Here is a 19,208-nt window from a genome sequence, read left to right on the forward strand (position 1 = left end):
ATTCTCATCTTCTTTACCTCCTCTATTTACAAATATTTCTATTGATTTTTATCCCAGTGACTTAAGTACATATTCTTCTACTGAGCTTATTTCCACGATCGATGCTATGCCCACTCCAAACGTGCTTACTGTCACACTTATTGCTCCTCCAGCACAAGTCAAGCTTATTGAGCCTACATCGTCCATAGAATCTTGACCCAATCATGTAAGAAATCCTCCTTCTTACCTTGATAATTACCATTATTTTTCCATTATTCTCCAGTTTCAGGAACCTAAATCCTTTAAGGACACCTCTTGTGATCCCCTTTGGCAGCAAGCTCTAGATGATAAATTGTAGGCCCAGGAGAAAATGCATACTTAGGGTCTTGTTGATCTTCCTCCTGGTTAAACTTTAGTTGGGTGTCAATGGGTCTACAAGAACAAGACTTATTTTGATGGCTTTTTGAAACAACATAAGGCCCACTTGGTGGCCTAAGGATTCACTTAGGAGTATGGTATTGACTATGAGGAGACTTTTACACCTGTTGCCCTCTTTCTGTAAAGCTTTAATAGCCAAAATTATTGCTAGCAACTGATCCCACCTTCTCTTCCTGCTTTCCAATTTATCATGACCTGTAGCTAATGCCTTTACTTATTTACCTATAATTATGGCCTTTTTCGCTTTTACTCTTATCCCCAAAATCAAAAGCTTCAGATGATTCATTTGCTTGTCTAGCATCTATCCTTTACTCCCATCACTAATTCCACTGCAAAATGATCCACTTGCTATCTCAATAACCACCCCAACCCCCAATCCTCTTTCACAACAAGATATCAACTGCATCATTGAGCGCCACTCATCTTTCTCCCCTTTGATTGCCTCTCCACTGAACCAGATCCCACCATTTGGCACCTTTCCTCCTAAGGATCAGCTTGAAGAACTTTATAATTTAAACCCTCCTCCTAAATCTAAGAAAGCTAAAATTCTTATTTCTCCAAATTTAGGTAAAAAGCATCATCTAGATGTCTCCCTGACTCTTGAGGAAGTTAAAAAGAAACTCAAGACCTTTGCAAACCATACCAAATCCAAAAAGGCTAGGGAAGCGGCCGAAGGAAAGCTTCCCAAAGATCCATGAGAATCATTAGTTGGAACTATCGTGGGTTGAGGAAGACCACGACAATTCAAAGACTTAAGCAGCTACTGGATCATCATGTCCCAAATTTTGTCTTACCTCACTGAAACGAAAATCAAATTTGAAGCTGCTAGTTCTGTGCTTTCTGCTTCTGGATTCAATAATACTTGAGGATGTAATGCAGTTAAAGGGGAGGCCAAAACATAGGGCTTGGTCTATTACTTTTGATGTATCTATCCTTGATTGCTCACCTATGGTCATACATTGTAAAATATGTTGAAAAAACTCGATGAATGAATCCTACGCATCTTTTATTTATGGCCCCCTGTCACATCTTGTCGTTCTTCTTTATGGTCTTGGATCTCTAATTTCTCCCCAACTATTAAGCATCCTTGGCTCTTAATTAGTGATTTCAACCAAGTTCTTTATCCTTTAGATAAATTAAACACAGACCCATCTACTAGTGGTGTTGTCCTCTTCTAAGACTGCATCTTCAACAATAAGCTAACTTTCATTCCTTAATTTGGACCTAAATTCACATGGTCGAACAATAGAAGGAGAGTTGCTAATGTTAGAGAAAAAATTGATATGGCCCTATATAATAGGAAATGGACTATATATTTTCCACTCTCTAATGTTCAAACTCTTGGAATAGCAGCATCTAATCATTCTCCAATCCTTTTTTAAACATCTATCCCTCCTGCTAAATGAAAGAAGATTCTAAGATTTGAGCTATTATGGTATAATTTTAAGGACTGTAAGAGGATTATTTCTCAATGCTGGCCTTTACAAGGAAATGGACCTATTAGCTTTGACATCATGAGGAAGCTCTCATGTACTCTTAGTACTCTTTCAAATTAGAGTAAATCATACATTAGCTTTATTCCAGACAGGATTAAAGTCCTAGAAAATGAAATCCTCAAAATCTTTGAATCTATAGATAGCTGCAATAAAAAAGAATTATCAAATTCTCTCATTGATCTCCAACATCAGCTGGATTTCTTATATGATTGTTAGCATAGATTTTTGAAACAGCATGTTAAGTTGAATTGGCCTGTTGAGGGAGAACAAAATTCTCAATTCTTTCACTCACTAATCAATAGAAGGAAAGTGAAGAACTTCATTGGCTCTATTAAAAAATTATATGGCTCATAGACCTCAAATCTTGATGAGATTCATGCAATTGGTGGGCATTATTTTTATGAAATCTTCTCTGCTAAAATCTAGACTCATCAAAATTTTACCTCTGGGAAATTAGTGGACCTAAATATTTCAAAACTCATAATAGAAAATTCTAATTTTTTTTATCTCAACAGCTTTCAAATAATGAGATCAAGCAAGCTATTTTTAGACTGCAAGAAAATAGTTTCCTAGGGTCGGATGGTTTTCATACAGATTTTTTTCCAAAGGAATTAGTCTACTGTGGGTCAAGATGTAATTGGAATGGTGAATCATGTTTGGACATTAGAACACTTGCTTAAGGAAATGAACAAAACATACGTCATCCTTATCCTTAAAGGTGAAAATGTGCAATCTTTCAAAGACCTAAGGCCTATTAGTCTTCGCAACACTATCTATAAAATCTTTTTAAAGACTCTTTGCAATATGCTAAAGATAATCTTAGATCACCTCATTCTGCCCTTTCAAAGTGCTTTTTTAAAGAACAAATTGATTAAAGATAATGTTCTCCTAGCTTCTGATCTAATGCATCAAATTCAAAACTCCTCTTTTAGGAAAACTAAGCTTGCTACTCTTAAAATGGATTTTTCTAAAGCCTTTGACAAGCTTTCCTGGAATTTTATTAAAGCCATCATGCGAAGGATGAAATTCCTTGAAAAAGGGATAAATCTAATTCAACAGTGCATCTCTACTATTGAATATCATTTTCTCTTTCATGGGAATCCTTCAGGAAAAATCACTCCATCCAGAGGTATTAGGCAAGGAGACCCTCTTTCATCTTATTTATATATTCTTGCTGCAAATATTCTTTCTTGCCTAATTGAAGAACAGGAAAACTTAGGTATATGGAGAGGCATCAAAATCTGTGATAATGCAAGGCCAATTTCTCATCTCTCATATTCAAATGACTCCCTTCTTCTGGTTTTTTTTTGAATGTATGAGAAGAAATCTTATTGGTGTTAAAGAAGCTTTGCATACCTATTGTCTTCTCTCGAGACAGGAAATTAACTACTCTAAATCCTCACTTATTGCCTTACCAAGTGCTACATCTGATTTTAAAAAAGATTGGGCAATTTTTTTTTTTGGAGTTCATCTTGAGAAAAAGGCTTGGTAAATACCTTGATACATGGGTTGATCTAGGAAGAGATAAATCTATCCTTTACAATCAACTCCTTGAAAACATTAACAAAAGATTAGCTGCATGGAAAATTAATACCATGGCTCAAGTGTCAAGGTTGACATTAATTAAGTCTGTTCTCTCGGCAGCTAATAGCTACCCAGGGTCTTGTATTAAACTCCCTAAAGCAATCTGCAACAAAATAGATGCTAAATGTGTTGATTTTTTTGGGGAGATTCAAATGGGCAGAAGAGGATGTACCTTGCAAGTAAGTCTATGCTGTTTCGTTCAAAAAATTTGGGAGGTTTAGGTCTTAGACCTATCTCACTGGTTAATCAGAGTTTGTTGGCAAAACAAATGTGGAGATTGATCAACTCTTCAGATATCTCTCTGAATGGCTCCACGTTAAAAAAGAAATATGTGGATTTAAATGAGGTCTGCAATTAAAATTCCACACAATACCTTCTGGATTTGGAAAGGTATTCTTGGTTGCAACAACATCAATAGCAATAACTTAAATTGGCAAGTTGGATCAAGTGAAAGCATCCATATCAAAGGCCCTTTTCTTTATACACCAAGTCCCATCCCTATGGCTGATCCTCAGAATTGTCTTAAGGTATCTAATTTCATTCTTAACTCAAATAATCCATGGTATCCCCGTCAATGGAACTTGGATCTTCTCAAATCTCAATTTTCTAAAGATATAGTCTTTCATTTCACTTCAATGAGGATCTCCATGATTTCATGTAAGGACAAATTAATTTGGAATGGACATAATTCAGGGACTTATCTCACTAAATTTAGATATCATCTGCTTGCTCAAGAGTTTTTTGAGAACTAATTGACCGACCCTTTTCCTTAGTCTTGCTTAAGGAAGTTAACCTATCACACAAATTTATATTGTTCTTTTGGAAGCTCATTAACAGAGCAATTCCAACTATTGATGTCCTTAATAAGCATCATTTTCATGTGGCAAATTGTTGTGCTTTTGGATGTAATGATGAGGAATCTATTCCTCATCTCTTTTTTAAATGCCCTCTTGTAAGATTAGTATGGTTTGCAGCTTTAGGGTTGAAGACTGGTTTCATATCAAAAGCAAATTATGTTGAAGATATCAAGCATTTTACCACATCATTAGTCAAAGAATCAGAGGACCTACTCCTAAAAGGTTTCATCGTCACCCTCAATATTCTTTTAAAGGATTTTGCTAATAGGAGCTTCTTCCTAGAACATATCTATGACTGGGGAAATCATCTACCCTCTAATTTTAATGAAGGTGCTTCTAAGATCGGTCTTTCTCTAAACGTACATCATCGACTACCAATCCAAGGTTGGAAGGTTCCGTGTTCGAAGAAAAACTCTTCACATGGAATAACTGTGCAAATTGATATCTCTTTTTATAATGATCCCATGATTGAAGTGGAGGAAAAGGGAGATTACATTCAATTCAAAATTTGCCATTGATTGCCTCAGATCTGCTCTGCTTTAGATTATTTCTATGGAAAGAAATAGTATTTGCAATAGCAGAATCATAAATATATTTAACTCCTCGATTAACTCACATGATCTACAATGTAACGTTGGATGTGTCATATGGTCGGACATCAAAAGCACTTTTGGTTTAAAGAAGTCAACATCTGCAACCAATCTCCTGTTACCTCTCCGAATCATAATAGCTGTCCTACACTCTTAATAGCTACTTCTTGTAAACTAGGACAACTGTCTTTTTTCTTTTTTCTTCTCATTTTAATTCCTTATTTTATTTATGTGTCATTTGTATTTGATCTTTTATCCAAAAAAAAAAATCTTTTTGATGCAAATGATTAATAATTAATAAATTTTAAAAGGATAGTGACAAATTTGTCAAAATAAAGTTTTGAGTTCTAATAGATTCATTATAAATGAAAATGATTAGTGGATCGAAACTTAGTTCTAATTTTTATTCTTTTAAATTGTCCAAATTTTTTATTTTTTATTTTTTTCTTCGTCTCAATTTATAAGATATTTTTTAATAAATTTATATATATTAATAAAGTTCATCAAATATACTTTATAATATTATTTTTATAAAATATAAATGTAAATTTTTAAAAGTATCCCTCATTTAATATGACTTTATTTGTAAAACATTAAATAGAGAGAAAATATAATAAAGAGGAAATAATAATATTAAAACAAGTATATTCAATAAAATTCTTTTTCAAAATATCATATATTTTCAGATATAAAATCATTCCAAAAGTATCTTATAAAACTGAGGGAGTGGTAAATTTAAAAATATTTGTTATAAATATGATATAACACACTCCCTATTCTCTCGATTTTTATATATGAGAGGAAATAATTGTATTACATAATTTAAAAAAATTAGTTAACTATAATAATTGTATTTAAAAATAAAAAAATGGATTAACATACCCTAATAAGAATGCGTTAATTGTTTCTTTATGAATGACAATTATGAGTTTATGAGGGATAATTAAAACAAATTGTAATAAATACATATCAAGAAATGTGATTTTGTTTATAAATAAAAACAAAACAATAAGCTGTTAACCGGGGGAGTAGTTGTGAATTCCAGATTAAAAGATTGTTTGGGAAATGAATTTGTTTTGTTAAAAAAAAAAAAAACTCAAGTGGATCTCCGTCACAATTAATTAATGGTAAAATACTAAAATTAATTACTTAATTTTATAATTTTAATTAAGTTGAAATTCAATCTTTAAATTTTAATTCACTGCTTAGTTTTTATAGTCTTGAAACTCAATCCCTAAATTTTTACTAAGTGTAAATCAGTTATTATTATTTTAATTATTTAAAATATGAGTCCCTATATTATAAGGGCTAAAATTATTTATTAAAACATTAATATTTTAAATTAATAAAACTCTGAGGATTAACTTGCATTAAGTAAAAATTGAAAGACCGAGTTCGTGACCAAAAAAAAAAAATAAATTGAGAAATTAAGCCTTAATTGAATTAAAACTATGAAAATAAGTTGCAATGAGGTAAAATTTGACAAATCAATTAGGATGGAATCAAAATTACAAGAGTTAAATAATTACTTTTTCCTTAATTAACTATTGGGTCTCGTGAGCTTTTCATTTTTCACGCAATAAATTTTTTGAATTTGGGACTGTCAAAAGAAAAAAAAAAGGAAAAATCACAATCAAAGATTATTAAACATAATTAAGTGATTCTAATATTACTATGTAGGATTAAAAAATTTAAATATAATTAAATTTTTTTATGAAAGATAAAATTATTCATGATGTATATTTGTTGTAATTGGAGAATTGCTTATTACTAAAATGAAAAAAAAGACTTACTTTTGTTCGAATCAAGATTTTTTTATCAGAATAGAACAATTTCTTTTTACCAAGTCAATATTTTGTAGTTGTTCATGAATCAATGAATTATTGTTGGAATGGAAATGAGACATATTTTTTTTTTAAATGGTGACTTGTTTACCAAATCACAATACTTATTAATCTCTCCTACCAAGTTAATTTGTTGAAGTTGTTAAAAAAGAAATTGATTATTATTAAAATGAAAATAGAGCTTATTTTTTTAAATTAAAATTTATTTATTAAATCACAACACTTATTCATCTCCACTATCAAGTTAATTTTTTTGAAGTTATTAATAATAGAATTAATAATTGTTAAAATAAAAATAAGACATTTTTTTTAATAAAGATTTGTTGTTAAAAAAGTATATACATACAAATAAGAGGTAATTTTATTTTTTTATAATAAATTTTAATTCAATTTAAGTCCTTTATTTTTATAAATTAGTATTAAAATCATTTGATCTTTATTGAAAGCTTTTTCTGATGTGTTATTCTATGACATAAGAAAACAAATTTATTTTCAATGGCCAACAGATATAATATTTTTTATGAAAGTTTTTACACAAGGTGTTAATTTCTTTTATATAATTGTTGATAAAAGTGTCACCCATCCAAGCATACGTTAAAAAAAGCTAAAAAAATTAATAAGATGCTTTTTTCTAAATAATTATACACATTAAATTAATTTATATGATAAAAAGTTAAAAAAAAATTTGTATGAAGATATAATGATAACATAATCATAATCTCTCCTTATAAATTAAATAAATAATTATTAAAAACTCTTTCACTTTTTTCCAATAAAATTGAATAAGGTAATATAAAAACATTACTTTTCCATCTTCTCCCCTCCCATTAAGTCAAACACGCCGCAAGGTCCGGCTAAACGAAAAAGAAAAACGAAGCCTTCAGCAAGGATCCCTCCCTTTCTCGTCCGCCCGACCGACCCGACCCGACCTCATTGTTCAATAACCTCACACTTCCATTCTCTTTCTTCTGCTCTGTACATTCCGTGAAAATGGGTTCCAAGGGAGCCCACAACAAGCTTCCTGATTTCTACCAAAACGTCGTCGTAATGAGGCACGGCGATCGCATCGATAACTTCGATCCTTCCTGGGTGACCAACGCAGCCCGGCCTTGGGATCCGCCCCTCATCCTTGATGGCCAGATTCGGGCTTTCGTTACGGGTCGGAAGTTCCGCCGCTTTCTCGGGTATCCGATCTATCGCGTCTTCGTCTCCCCCTTCCTCCGCTGCGTCCAGACGGCTTCCGAGGTCGTTTCTTCTCTCTGCATCCTTCACGACGATCCCAGCATCCTGACCGGTGATGATGTAACTATCGATTCTTCTAAAGTCAAGGTCTATGGATTTTTTTTTTGTGGCTTAAATTGTATTATAGCTTTGGTTATTAATTTGGATTGCACGTTTAAATTTTGGAAGATGACAAACATATAACTTATCAAGTCAACTTGTCATACCGTCTTTCTTCCTTTTTTATTTTTTATTTTTTATTTTTGATAATCTGGGGATGAAAATAAAATATGATTTTAGATGCTTGTAGGCAAAGTTATGATTGAAGTTTTTTAGTTTTTGGTTTTTTTTTTTTTTAGCCACCGTGAGTTAAACTTAAAGGACTTAGAGGTGGCGGTGCCAGGATTCTGTGGGGGATAATTTAATTTAAAAATTAATAATTTTTTAGCAAATAATAATTTAAAATTTTTAAAATAATAATTATACTAAAACTAAAATTGTATTAATATAAGAAGGTTGATTGTCATTTTTTTTAATTATATTGGACATGTTTATTTGTTATCTTATGTAAATATGCTCTAATATCTTATTTGTTGGAATATTTATTCATTTGTGAATTAACATTGATTAATAAGCCAAAAAAGATTGATCTTTGTGATCTTGTGTGGATTGTGTGGATCGTGATAGGTGAACCACACAAGTGAGCTTAATGGACAGATGCTCAACCCACAATCCAATAGCTGTCAATTATTCCCTATTTCTTAACTGATTGAGTCAGAGATAATGAAATCAATTATTTAATTATTTAATAAAGCAGTTACTGATCTGATCCTTATAAGTCGATCAATCGATAACCGCAAACATACGATACGATACATTTTCTTTTGCTCCATTATCTCTGCACTCTCTGAAGACTTTGGGGACTAGTGGGTTGTGCGTCTGTCTATATTCGAGGTAATCGAGCTTTCTCAAGTGATCATTATCTCCATTTTTAAAATATTACATATCTAATAAACTTTTGTCTTCAAATATTTTTAATATAATTTAGAGGATACAAATATCGAGACTAGAGGTGTTATGTGTTACTGCTTTATTTGAGGGCTTTCTTGTCTTTATGCATGATTTTATTACTGCCTCTTTATCTGTTGCTGAATGTTAGAAAAGTATTGACAGTGTAGGACCTTACACGTGTTTAGGTTTAGGGTATATGTGCTGTGCCCTGCCTCTTTGATCATTTATCAATGAAATAGTCTCTTTCTTCCTCCTTTCTTGTCTCCTCTCTTTCTCTCTTATCATTTGGCATCAGAGCCATTTCTCCGGCCATGGCTCCGCCGGAGATGCGATCCTCCACTGAAAGGCTTAGTGATTTGGAACACTACTTGGAAATGCAATCTATGTTAGTGCGACAGAACACAGACAATATCTCAGAAATGAAACAGACGCTTGGCAAATTTTCCGATCATTTAGCAGATATGTCTGCTAAACTTTCAACCATGGCAGCTCAACTTCCTCAGCCACTTACCTTTGAGATTGGTGAGCCCTCCAACCCTCTTATTGGCCCTGCCCAACGTCCTACTATGTCACCACCATTCCAACCCGTCATCATTCCACTTCCAACTTTGCCTTAAACACCATTCTCACGTCTTGCCACACCTTCATCTTCAGCTTCAGCACCCCCACCACCCATTTCCACCCCTCCACCACAATTTGGCTCATTCCAAGGCCTGCTTCCTACACCTCCTTCCCCATATTCAGTTTCGACCAAACACAATAGAGTTGCATTTCCTAAGTTTGACCGTACTGACTTTAGAGGATGGGCTTACCGATGTCGTCAATTTTTTGCTGTTGATGAAACTCCTCTTCAACATCGCATTAGGCTTCTAAGCATTCACCTGGAGAAACGTGCATTGTATTGGCATCTCTCTTGTGAGACAGAGACAACTATCGAACATTTCTTGAGATGACTACTTCAAAGAAATGGAGGCCAAATTTGGGGATATTAAGGATGACAACTCAATGATTGCCATTAAGAAACTTCAGATGGGTGAATCAATTGATGAATATGAGGAGAAGTTTGATGAGTTATTGACAGAAGTAGACTTATCGGATGATGCTGCGATGAACTGCTTCATTGGTGGATTGAGGAGTGACATTCAACAGAGCGTTCTCAGCTTTAAACCATCTTCCTTAGCTACTGCAATGAAACTCTTGCCGCGATTCAGGCCATTCACGATCATGCCCTTGTTTTCATGTCTTCATCGCATCGTTATCACTCTTTGTCCATGTTCCAGGCCGCTAATCCTTCTCGGGTTTCCTATGCTGGCAGTTCGAGTCCCAAGTCAGACTTCCCTTCTAAACCCACTTCGTCCCTTGGCCCATTATTGGAGAAAGCTTGAACCATCTCCTCCAGCAAACTCGGTATCTTCGGCCTCTTCCAAGCCCCAAAGGACCCTCTCTAAACAGGACATGGACGAATGCAGGCCAAGGGCCTCTGCTATTAGTGTGGTGAGCGTTATAGCAATGGTCATAAGTGTTGAGATTCGCAACTCTATGCTCTGCTTGTGGATGATAAGCTCGGCATTTTTGAAGATGTCAAAGAAGAAGTAACTGATGAAGAACCCACGGGCACTATTAATGCTATGGAAGGTCGAGAAGGGGTTTCGACCCTATGTCTGCTTGGACGGGTTAAGCGTCAACAGGTCATTATTCTGATTGACACTGGCAGCACTCATAACGTGCTTGATTCGAAGTTGGCTAAGAGACTCCGATTACCTGTTCAAAAAAAGCAAGGAGTTCGTATTACTGTAGCAGACACTCGCCAGCTTTTAGTTACACAGTATTGCCCCAATTTAGAGTGGGAAATTGGCGACTCTGTCTTCTCTTTTGATTTCTTAATAATGAATATTGGGGCGTATGACATGATTTTAGGGGCACAATGGCTCAAGTCATTGGGCCGATTTACTATGGATATGACTGAAAATTTGTTTGAATTTTACAAAGATGGGAACCTCATTGAATTTCACGGCATAGGGTGCAAGATACCAGACCTTATTGTTCACCCACCCATTTCAGATGGTCCTTGGTTACCAACGGATACTCTCTACCTCATTCATGCTCCTCTTCAACTTCAGGTACAATCTTCCCAGAACTCATCTCTTTCTGCCAATCGGCAGCTTGAGTTGAAAGCTATTTTAAACTCATTTCTGGATGTGTTTGCTGAGCCTTCCATTCTACCCTCATCACGTGTTTTTGATCACACTATTTCCCTCAAAGTGAATCATCCGATTTCTTGCAAGCCTTATTGGTATAGACCTATTTAGAAATTTGAAATTGAGAAGCAAGTACAACAGATGCTTGACAATGGGATTATTAGAGAAAGCCATAGTTCCTTCGCTGCTCCAGTTGTTTTAGTATAGAAAAAAGATGGTGCGTGGCGTTTTTGTGTTGATTATCGAAGGTTGAATGAGGCTACTGTCAAGAATAAATTTCCAATTCCAATTATAGAGGAACTTTTGGATGAGCTTACTGGAGCTCAATTTTTCTCTAAATTGGATTTGCGTGCCAGTTATCATCAGATTCGAATGAATCAAGTGGACATTGACAAGATAGCTTTCCATACTCATGATGGCTTGTACGAATTTATGGTTATGCCATTTGGCCTTACTAATGCTCCTGCTACTTTTCAGGGTCATATGAACTCAGTTTTTTGACCCTTCTTGCGAAAGTTTATTTTAGTCTTTTTTGATGATATTTTGGTTTACAGTAAACATTGGGCAGCTCACTTAGATCATCTGATAGCAACGTTATTACCGTTACGGCACCATCAATTGTTTGCTAAGGCCTCTAAGGGCACTTTTGCAGCAAACCATATAGATTATTTTGGCCATGTCATCATTGTTCATGGCGTTCAGGCAGATCCGAAGAAACTGGAAGCCATAGCCTCTTGGCCTATTCCTTCTTCGGTCAAGGAATTATGCAGATTTCTTGGTCTCACAAGGTATTACCGACGTTTTGTGAAGGGATATGGTTCTACTAGTATCCCCCTTGCTGGATTATTGAAGAAGAATGAATGTTTCGTGTGGTCTCCTCAAGCTCAGGTAGCCTTTGAATCCCTCAAGAGTGCTATGATCTCTCCCTTAGTGCTTGTCCTTCCCGACTTTAATGAAACTTTTGTGATTGAAACTTATGCTTTAGGATATGGTTTGGGAGCAATTCTATCTCAAAAGGGTCACCCCTTGGCTTTTGCTAGCAAGTCCCTTTCAACTCGCAAGCACCAATTATCTGCTTATAAACATGAGTTGCTAGCTATTGTTTTTGCTGTCAAGCAATGACGTTGTTATCTTTGGGGGCCAAAATTCATTATCAAAACAGACCACTTGCGCTTGAAACATTTATTAGAACAGTGGGATTTAAGCCAAGAGCAGTGTAAATGGCTTTATAAGCTTTGGGGACTCGACTATGACATCATCTACCACAAGGGTTGCGACAATACAACAGTTGATGCTCTTTCTTGACGCTCTATTGGGAATTGTTTGGCTATTTCTACACCTATTTCTCCCCTATATGACAAAGTACGTGACTCTTGGCTCCTTGATGATCAATTACAACAACTAATTAAGAGTCTCGAACATGACCCCTTGTCCAATTCTAAGTATACATGGCAGCACCATTTATTGAAAAGGAAGGGTAAACTTGTAGTAGGGGCTGATCGTGGAGTCAGAGAAGATTTACTTCAATTTTTTCATGCTGATGCTATTGGTGGTCATTCTGGTATGAATCCCACTTACAAACGATTAGCTTCTTTCTTTTATTGGAAAGGAATGGAGAGAGATGTCCGCAACTATGTGCGGCAATGCACCACTTGTCAACACTTTAAACTTGAGTTGGGCGCCTCCCCAGGGCTTCTCCAACCATCACCTATCCCTGATCACGTCTGGTTTGAACTCTCTATGGACTTTATTAGTGGCCTTCGTAAGTCTTACTCTAAAACCACTATTCTTGTGGTTGTTGACTGCCTATCTAAGGCTGCCCATTTTATGGCCTTGAAGCATCCTTTTACTGCTGTGGATGTTGCTAGTGTATTTGTGGATAATGTTGTCAAGTTGCATGGTTTTCCCAAATCCATTGTTTTGGACTGTGATCCAATCTTTTGTGGCAAATTTTGGAAGGAACTTTCTAGATTATATGGAGTCAAATTGCACTTTTCTTCCGTCTACTATCCTCAAACAGATGGCCAAATAGAAGTGCTTAATCATTGCTTGGAGTGTTATCTCCGTTGCGTGACTGGTGATTTCCTAAAACAATAGGTTAAGTGGCTCCCACTAGCTGAATTGTGGTATAACACCACCTATCATTCCTTGATTGGGATGACTCCTTTTGAGACAATTTATGGTGTAACTCCTCCCAATCATTTGCCTTATATCGCGAGTGACTCGTCCAATGAGATGGTTGATAGAACTTGCATCGCTCGAGAGCTCACCTTGCAACTATTGAAGCAACACTTGTTGAAGGCTCAACATCAAATGGTGCAACAAGCTAACAAGCACCGTTTCGACCGGCATTTCAATGTGGGGGATATGGTTTTCCTCAAATTACATCCCTTTTAGAAGAATTTGTTGAATAATTCTTCCTTGCGTAAGCTAGCTGCTTGTTATTTTCGGCCCTTCAAAGTGCTGAAGTGCATTGGATCTGTTGCTTATGAGATGGACTTGCCACCTCACACCTGGGTGCATCCAGAGTTTCATGTTTCTTTGTTAAAAAAGTTTGTTCATCTTGATGTTACTTTTCATTCTACCCTACCATCAGTTGATGATCATGGCCAATTTATGCTAGAACCAAATGAAATTTTGGGCCGGAAGATTATTTAGCATCATAACTTGCCCATCACTCAAGTTCTTATTTGTTGGAAGTTTTCTTAGCCCGAAGATGCCACATGGGAAGATCTTTCAGCCATCAAACAACAATTTCCTCACTTCAATATTCATGCACCTACTACTACTTCCATCGTTGTGGACAAGGATGTTTTTTAGGGAGGGAGTATTGTTATATGTTACTGCTTTATTTAAGGGCTTTCTTATCTTTATGCATGATTTTATTACTGCCTCTTTATCTGTTGCTGAATTTTAGAAAAGTATTGATAGTGTAGGACCTTACACGTGTTTAGGTTTAGGGCATATGTGCTGTGCCCTGCCTCTTTGATCATTTATCAATGGAATAGTCTCTTTCTTCCTCCTTTCTTCTCTCCTCTCTTTCTCTCTTATCAAGAGGTGCAAAGTTGCAAAATTTAGGTAACTAATTTATGAGTTTAATCCAACTAAAGTCAATGGAATTAATTTAAGTGTGTTTGGAATGCAAGAATAATATTCTCTCTTATTCTTACGGGAGCCTGAAAGGCCGAAACCATAAAATCATTCCCTCGAAATTTGAGGGAATGCTACTATTACTAGGAAAACCCATGTAAAGTTCCAAAACCCAATGAGTTTCTGCATTTTGTGTGTCTGTGTGTGTGTGTAGAAGATCATTTCAGTCTTTTTTCACTTTGTTTATTTTCAATCCTCTTCCATTGCTGTTGCACCATTGAGTAAACATTCACTCCCCTCTTTCATGCATACCAAACGTTATCTTTCTGCATTCATTTTCATTCCATTCCAATCATCCAATGTGCTCCCACCCTATTGCTTAAAAATCTTTTCAAGATACCAAACACAACCTTAAAGTTTGAGGAACAGCATTTAATATACATTTATATTAGAAGAGATCCTTTTTGCAGGCTACCTTGATAAGATCATCCTTAGATTGAATTGACTTTTTTTTTTTTTTTGGGGGGGGGGGAGCGCCCGGTTGGGGGAACTGCTAAAGTACTTGATTAATGTTTTGTTTTGTAGTGTTGTTTATGTCGTATTCAAAAATCTATGTCAATGTTCTTTCTTGCTATTAGACATTGGTCTTTTGGTGTACCATTGTTAAGGAATTTTCTCTTTGAATATTGAAATAGGATATTTACAAGTGCAAGCGTTTCTGAACTTGCTTCCAGAAGCCCCGGTAACAAAGTAGTGGTAGTGGCTTTTGTAACAAAAGTGTTTTGTGGTATTTACCATGCGCTGAAATCTAACACTAGGGTTATAAGATAAGGAAAATTGCATCCAAAAACCTGTGAAGAAAGTTATTCGCAAACAATGACCAATAAAGAATGGATTGTTGTTAAAATGGGAACACGGACTTTTTTTTCTCGAATGGTGGCTTGTTATTCGTCCTTACCTGTGAATTACTTTCTTCACTTATCCTTGGATGCGATTTTCTTTTAAGATACGTTGAAGTTACTTACTGAAAGAAATTTCAGACTTAGCCTTAGTTTTCTGAAATTTGAGATCAAAATTGTCTAAAACATTGAAATTAAACTATAGATACACTGAGAGTGTGTAATTTCTTTTATGTCCCTTTCGGTGGTGGTTTGTTGGCTTTTGGGTGTTGCGATCACAGTTTTTAGTCCTTCATTGTTGACTGTTTCCTTTTGTTTCATACCTATTAAAAGTAATTTACATATGATCTGCTGGGAATTATGCTCTGCCATATTCTGATATTTGAGTTTTTATCTGAATTCTGACAATTGTATTGCAATTATGTATTTACTACTATTTTTGGAGAGAGTTTCAATGAACCCTTAGTTTTATTTCTATGTTGTAATTTGATCAAGGAAGACATTTATGATTTCTGGTTCACACTTTTTCCCCCCTCACAAACAATGCCCTTAAAAAAAGTTCACAAAGTTATAACTTTATGAATTCTGCAGTGAAGTGATTTCTGTTTCGACTAACTACTTCAGCACACGAGTCTAAATTTCAGTTCTCCGCAGTGCAGTGAACTGGTTTTCTGGCTTTCAAGGATGGTTCATGCAGTCATTGCTGAATTATAAGAGATAATTAATTAGATGAAACTCGGATTCTGATTAGATTGGTGCTGATACACAGATTTACCTCTGATTGATTCTTGCGTTCTTATAAATTACTTTGATTTATCTATATGTAATACTTGTACATATTCAGGTAACATTTCAGACTTGGCTTCATGATAGAAAATGGGTGTGATTTATATGTAAAATTGGAGAGATTTGATATCGTCATTCTAGCTCAGTAACTTTGTTTTATATACTTGTGATGCGAGTAATGATTGCTGGTAGAATTGCGGTGCTAAAATCATCTCTTTCATTGTTGGCCTTGACCAACTGTAGGTCTCTGTTGAACTTGGATTGTGTGAGATGATGAGCAGAGAAGCCATCAATCTTGCATTGGCTCCTAAAGATGGAAATTGGGGTTTTGATGTCACAGAGCGTGAAGCAATGCTCCCAGCTGGGACAGTGGATAAGAATGCAAAAAGGGTGTATAAAGAGGTATAGCCAGAGGACTTAAGGTCCTGTTTGGTTGCTAGAAAGAAATGAAATGGAATGGATTGAAAAAATAAAAATAAAAAATAGGATGATCAAAATGTAGGGGGGAATAGGTGAATTATATTCATAAGAGAGAAGGGTAATTTAGTGCATGGGATTGGTCGATTGAGAGTCATGATTCATGATATTTTTGGAGAATATGAGGATTCTCATATTTATTGTATATAATATTGAATTTTGTTGTGTTTATCATGAGGGAAAAAGGTGATTCAGTTTATTTTTATTTGGATTTTTTTCAATTCATTTCATTCCTATTATTTCTAGCAACCAAATAGGATCTAATATTTTTCAACTCAGAATTTATTGATAGATACTTATTTTTGGTAAATGCACATTTCAATCGTGACTGATGTAATTTTTGCCTGATAAACACCAGTTGCCCAAATGGGAAGAGCCATTTTTGGATACAAGGGCTAGATATAAGCAAGTACTTAAGGACCTTGCGGATAATTATCCTACTGAGAATTTGCTGCTTGTCACGCGTGGTAAGGTTTTAATTTCTTTTGTCTATTTTAACTTATGGCAAAGGCACCTTTTCATAATGAACAAATTTCTTATCTTTTCCCCTTCATTACAGAATTTACAATGGGAAAGATTTTAGTAAAACAAGAAGGGTGAATTATAATTTTCTCTCCCATTGGCTTTGGCATTAAATTTAGACCACAATATAAGTCGCTTTCTAGAAACACTTATTGGTCCAAAGCATAGAGTATTGGGTCAATTTTATTTTTTTCCCCCTCATTTATACCCTTGTTTTTTTTATTTATTCAAATACTTTGTATTTAAAGACCATGCACGTGTTACTAGAAAAATTTAAGGGTATAAATGGAAAGATGTAGACATTTTTAGAAAAATGAGGATTAAGTTAACATTTTTTTGCAAATTATGAATTAGTTAATAATAACATATATTATGGTCATGAGCGAGTATGCTTGCCTCTTCAAGAAAATAGTCATGTGATTCTTAAATAAAAATTGACAGTTTTGGTGTTAAAAGTCCATTGCAAACATTTTTATAATGTTCTGACACTAAAACTAGGACTATGCTAATACCGTGTTTCCAAATATCATCTACATGGCTTCATAAGACTGAATTTATTCAATGTATAAGTGAATATGCCTGGCAATTTAACTGTTCTTCAATTTGTCGTACATACCATTATATCTGTTAAAATTAGATCCAAATATCAAAGGGTGTTTAAATAAACCATACAACAACAAGCTTTATTTCATTAGATGGGATCGGCTACATGAATTCCATGATGCTATTGTTTTTATCATTAACTAAATTTTTAGGAGTATCGTTAATTAAGAGGTCTGATTAAACAACTTTCTTTAGTGTTATTTTTAGTCTTCCTCTACCTCTCTTCATAGGGCTTAAAATAGTCTGTTCCTTTCTCTTTATGGGTCCCACGGCCTTATTTGTACATATCTAAATCAATATCAAACGATTTTTTTTACTATTTTCACCTTAATAGATGCCATGTTCACTTTTTCTAGTACATGCTTGTTTTCAATTTTATCTTTTCGTGCATACCTACACATCCTCCCTAATATTCTCATCTATGCATACTATTCCAACTTTATGCTCTTACTGTTCCTTTAAACCCCAACATTCAATACCACGTAACATAGCTAGTCTTTTAGTAGTTCAATAAAATTTCCCTTTCAAGTTTATCAGGTGCCTTTCGATTACAAATAATTCCTTTAGGTTTTTTTTTGATTAAACCATCTAGCTTATATCCTATATGCAGTATCCCCATCAATTCCCTCATTATGTTGAATAATAGTTTTGAAATATCTAAATTTTTTTACTTGAGGTATAATTTGATCTTTTAATCTCACTTTAAATTATTATTGACTGACTTCTTATCAAAATAAACCGTAGTGGCCTAAATAATACATTTCTATCACAAGTAGGTAAATTGATTTTTGATCAAATTACGCAGGGATAGATTGTCACTACAGCAATAGCAACAACGGACTTTATTTCACTAGGAAGAAGTGGTGAGACACAGACTTTGTCATCCATCTTAATGCCACTCCCGTTAGATTGTCACTGTTCAAACAAGCAAATTCGGGTTGGAACTTGCTAATCAGTTGTCTAGATAAGCTGCCTTTTTCTTGAAGAGTTCCAATTTGAATTGTAAATTATTGGCGCCTGTGCAGGGGAAGGAGTTGGAGTGGCTGTTTCTGCTTTCTTAAATAATGCCACGGTGTATGAAGTAGACTATTGTGCATATGTAGAACTTAAACGACCTATTTTCAAGGAAGGTCAATGTTTTACTACTGGAGAGTTCGAAGTGCTTACTCGTTCTGGTCAAACCGGCGTGAGTTATATTCTCCCAAGTGATTAAACCATCCACGTCAGCAAACCATGATAATTACGAAGCATAGGTTGGGACTGGAGCCTTGCTTCATTTATGTGGGTAATGTCTTCTTCACTGTTGATGCGGATTTGTAAAACATAACAGTATTAGCCTTAATTCACATGATCTTCTACTTCACTTACATAGTCAAACTAGGAAATCATAACACGCGATACGGCAATATTTTCCTGTTTTGTTCACAGTGAGTTAAGCATAAACTTTGTTAATTGATTGCTGCATTTGTTGCAAATGTAAAATTACTCTATTCTATGCTGCTGTAAGCTGAAACAGGATTACCCTCCTTGGATTTGGATCTGTATTTGTATTTTTTTTCCCCCTACCACAGAAGGTTTTGCCGCGTCGAGGAAACACATCTGAGCCAGACCTT

At 34.9% G+C, this 19,208-nt stretch overlaps 1 protein-coding gene across 4 annotated transcripts; it reads left to right on the forward strand.

Moving 5' to 3' along the window:
• The first annotated feature begins 7,626 nt into the window (after positions 1-7,626).
• Positions 7,627-19,139, forward strand: LOC129288170 (uncharacterized). Of its 4 annotated transcripts, none has more exons than XM_054924595.1 (5): positions 7,627-8,117; positions 16,237-16,395; positions 16,829-16,937; positions 18,401-18,458; positions 18,621-18,776. In XM_054924595.1, the coding sequence occupies exons 1-5, from the start codon at positions 7,779-7,781 to the stop codon at positions 18,658-18,660; spliced, it is 705 nt and encodes a 234-aa protein (XP_054780570.1). In that variant the 5' UTR covers positions 7,627-7,778; the 3' UTR covers positions 18,661-18,776. The 4 variants fall into 4 exon arrangements, 3 of the variants coding, with proteins under 3 accessions (XP_054780570.1, XP_054780568.1, XP_054780569.1); XR_008587941.1 differs by having other exon boundaries at positions 7,628-8,117; positions 18,401-18,532; XM_054924593.1 differs by lacking the exon at positions 18,401-18,458 and having other exon boundaries at positions 7,628-8,117; positions 18,621-19,139.
• The last annotated feature ends 69 nt before the right edge of the window (positions 19,140-19,208 follow it).

This window comes from Prosopis cineraria, unplaced genomic scaffold, assembly GCF_029017545.1.
Source record: "Prosopis cineraria cultivar Desert tree isolate PC_DT_omini unplaced genomic scaffold, ASM2901754v1 PC12, whole genome shotgun sequence".
NCBI classification, from domain to species: domain Eukaryota; kingdom Viridiplantae; phylum Streptophyta; class Magnoliopsida; order Fabales; family Fabaceae; genus Prosopis; species Prosopis cineraria.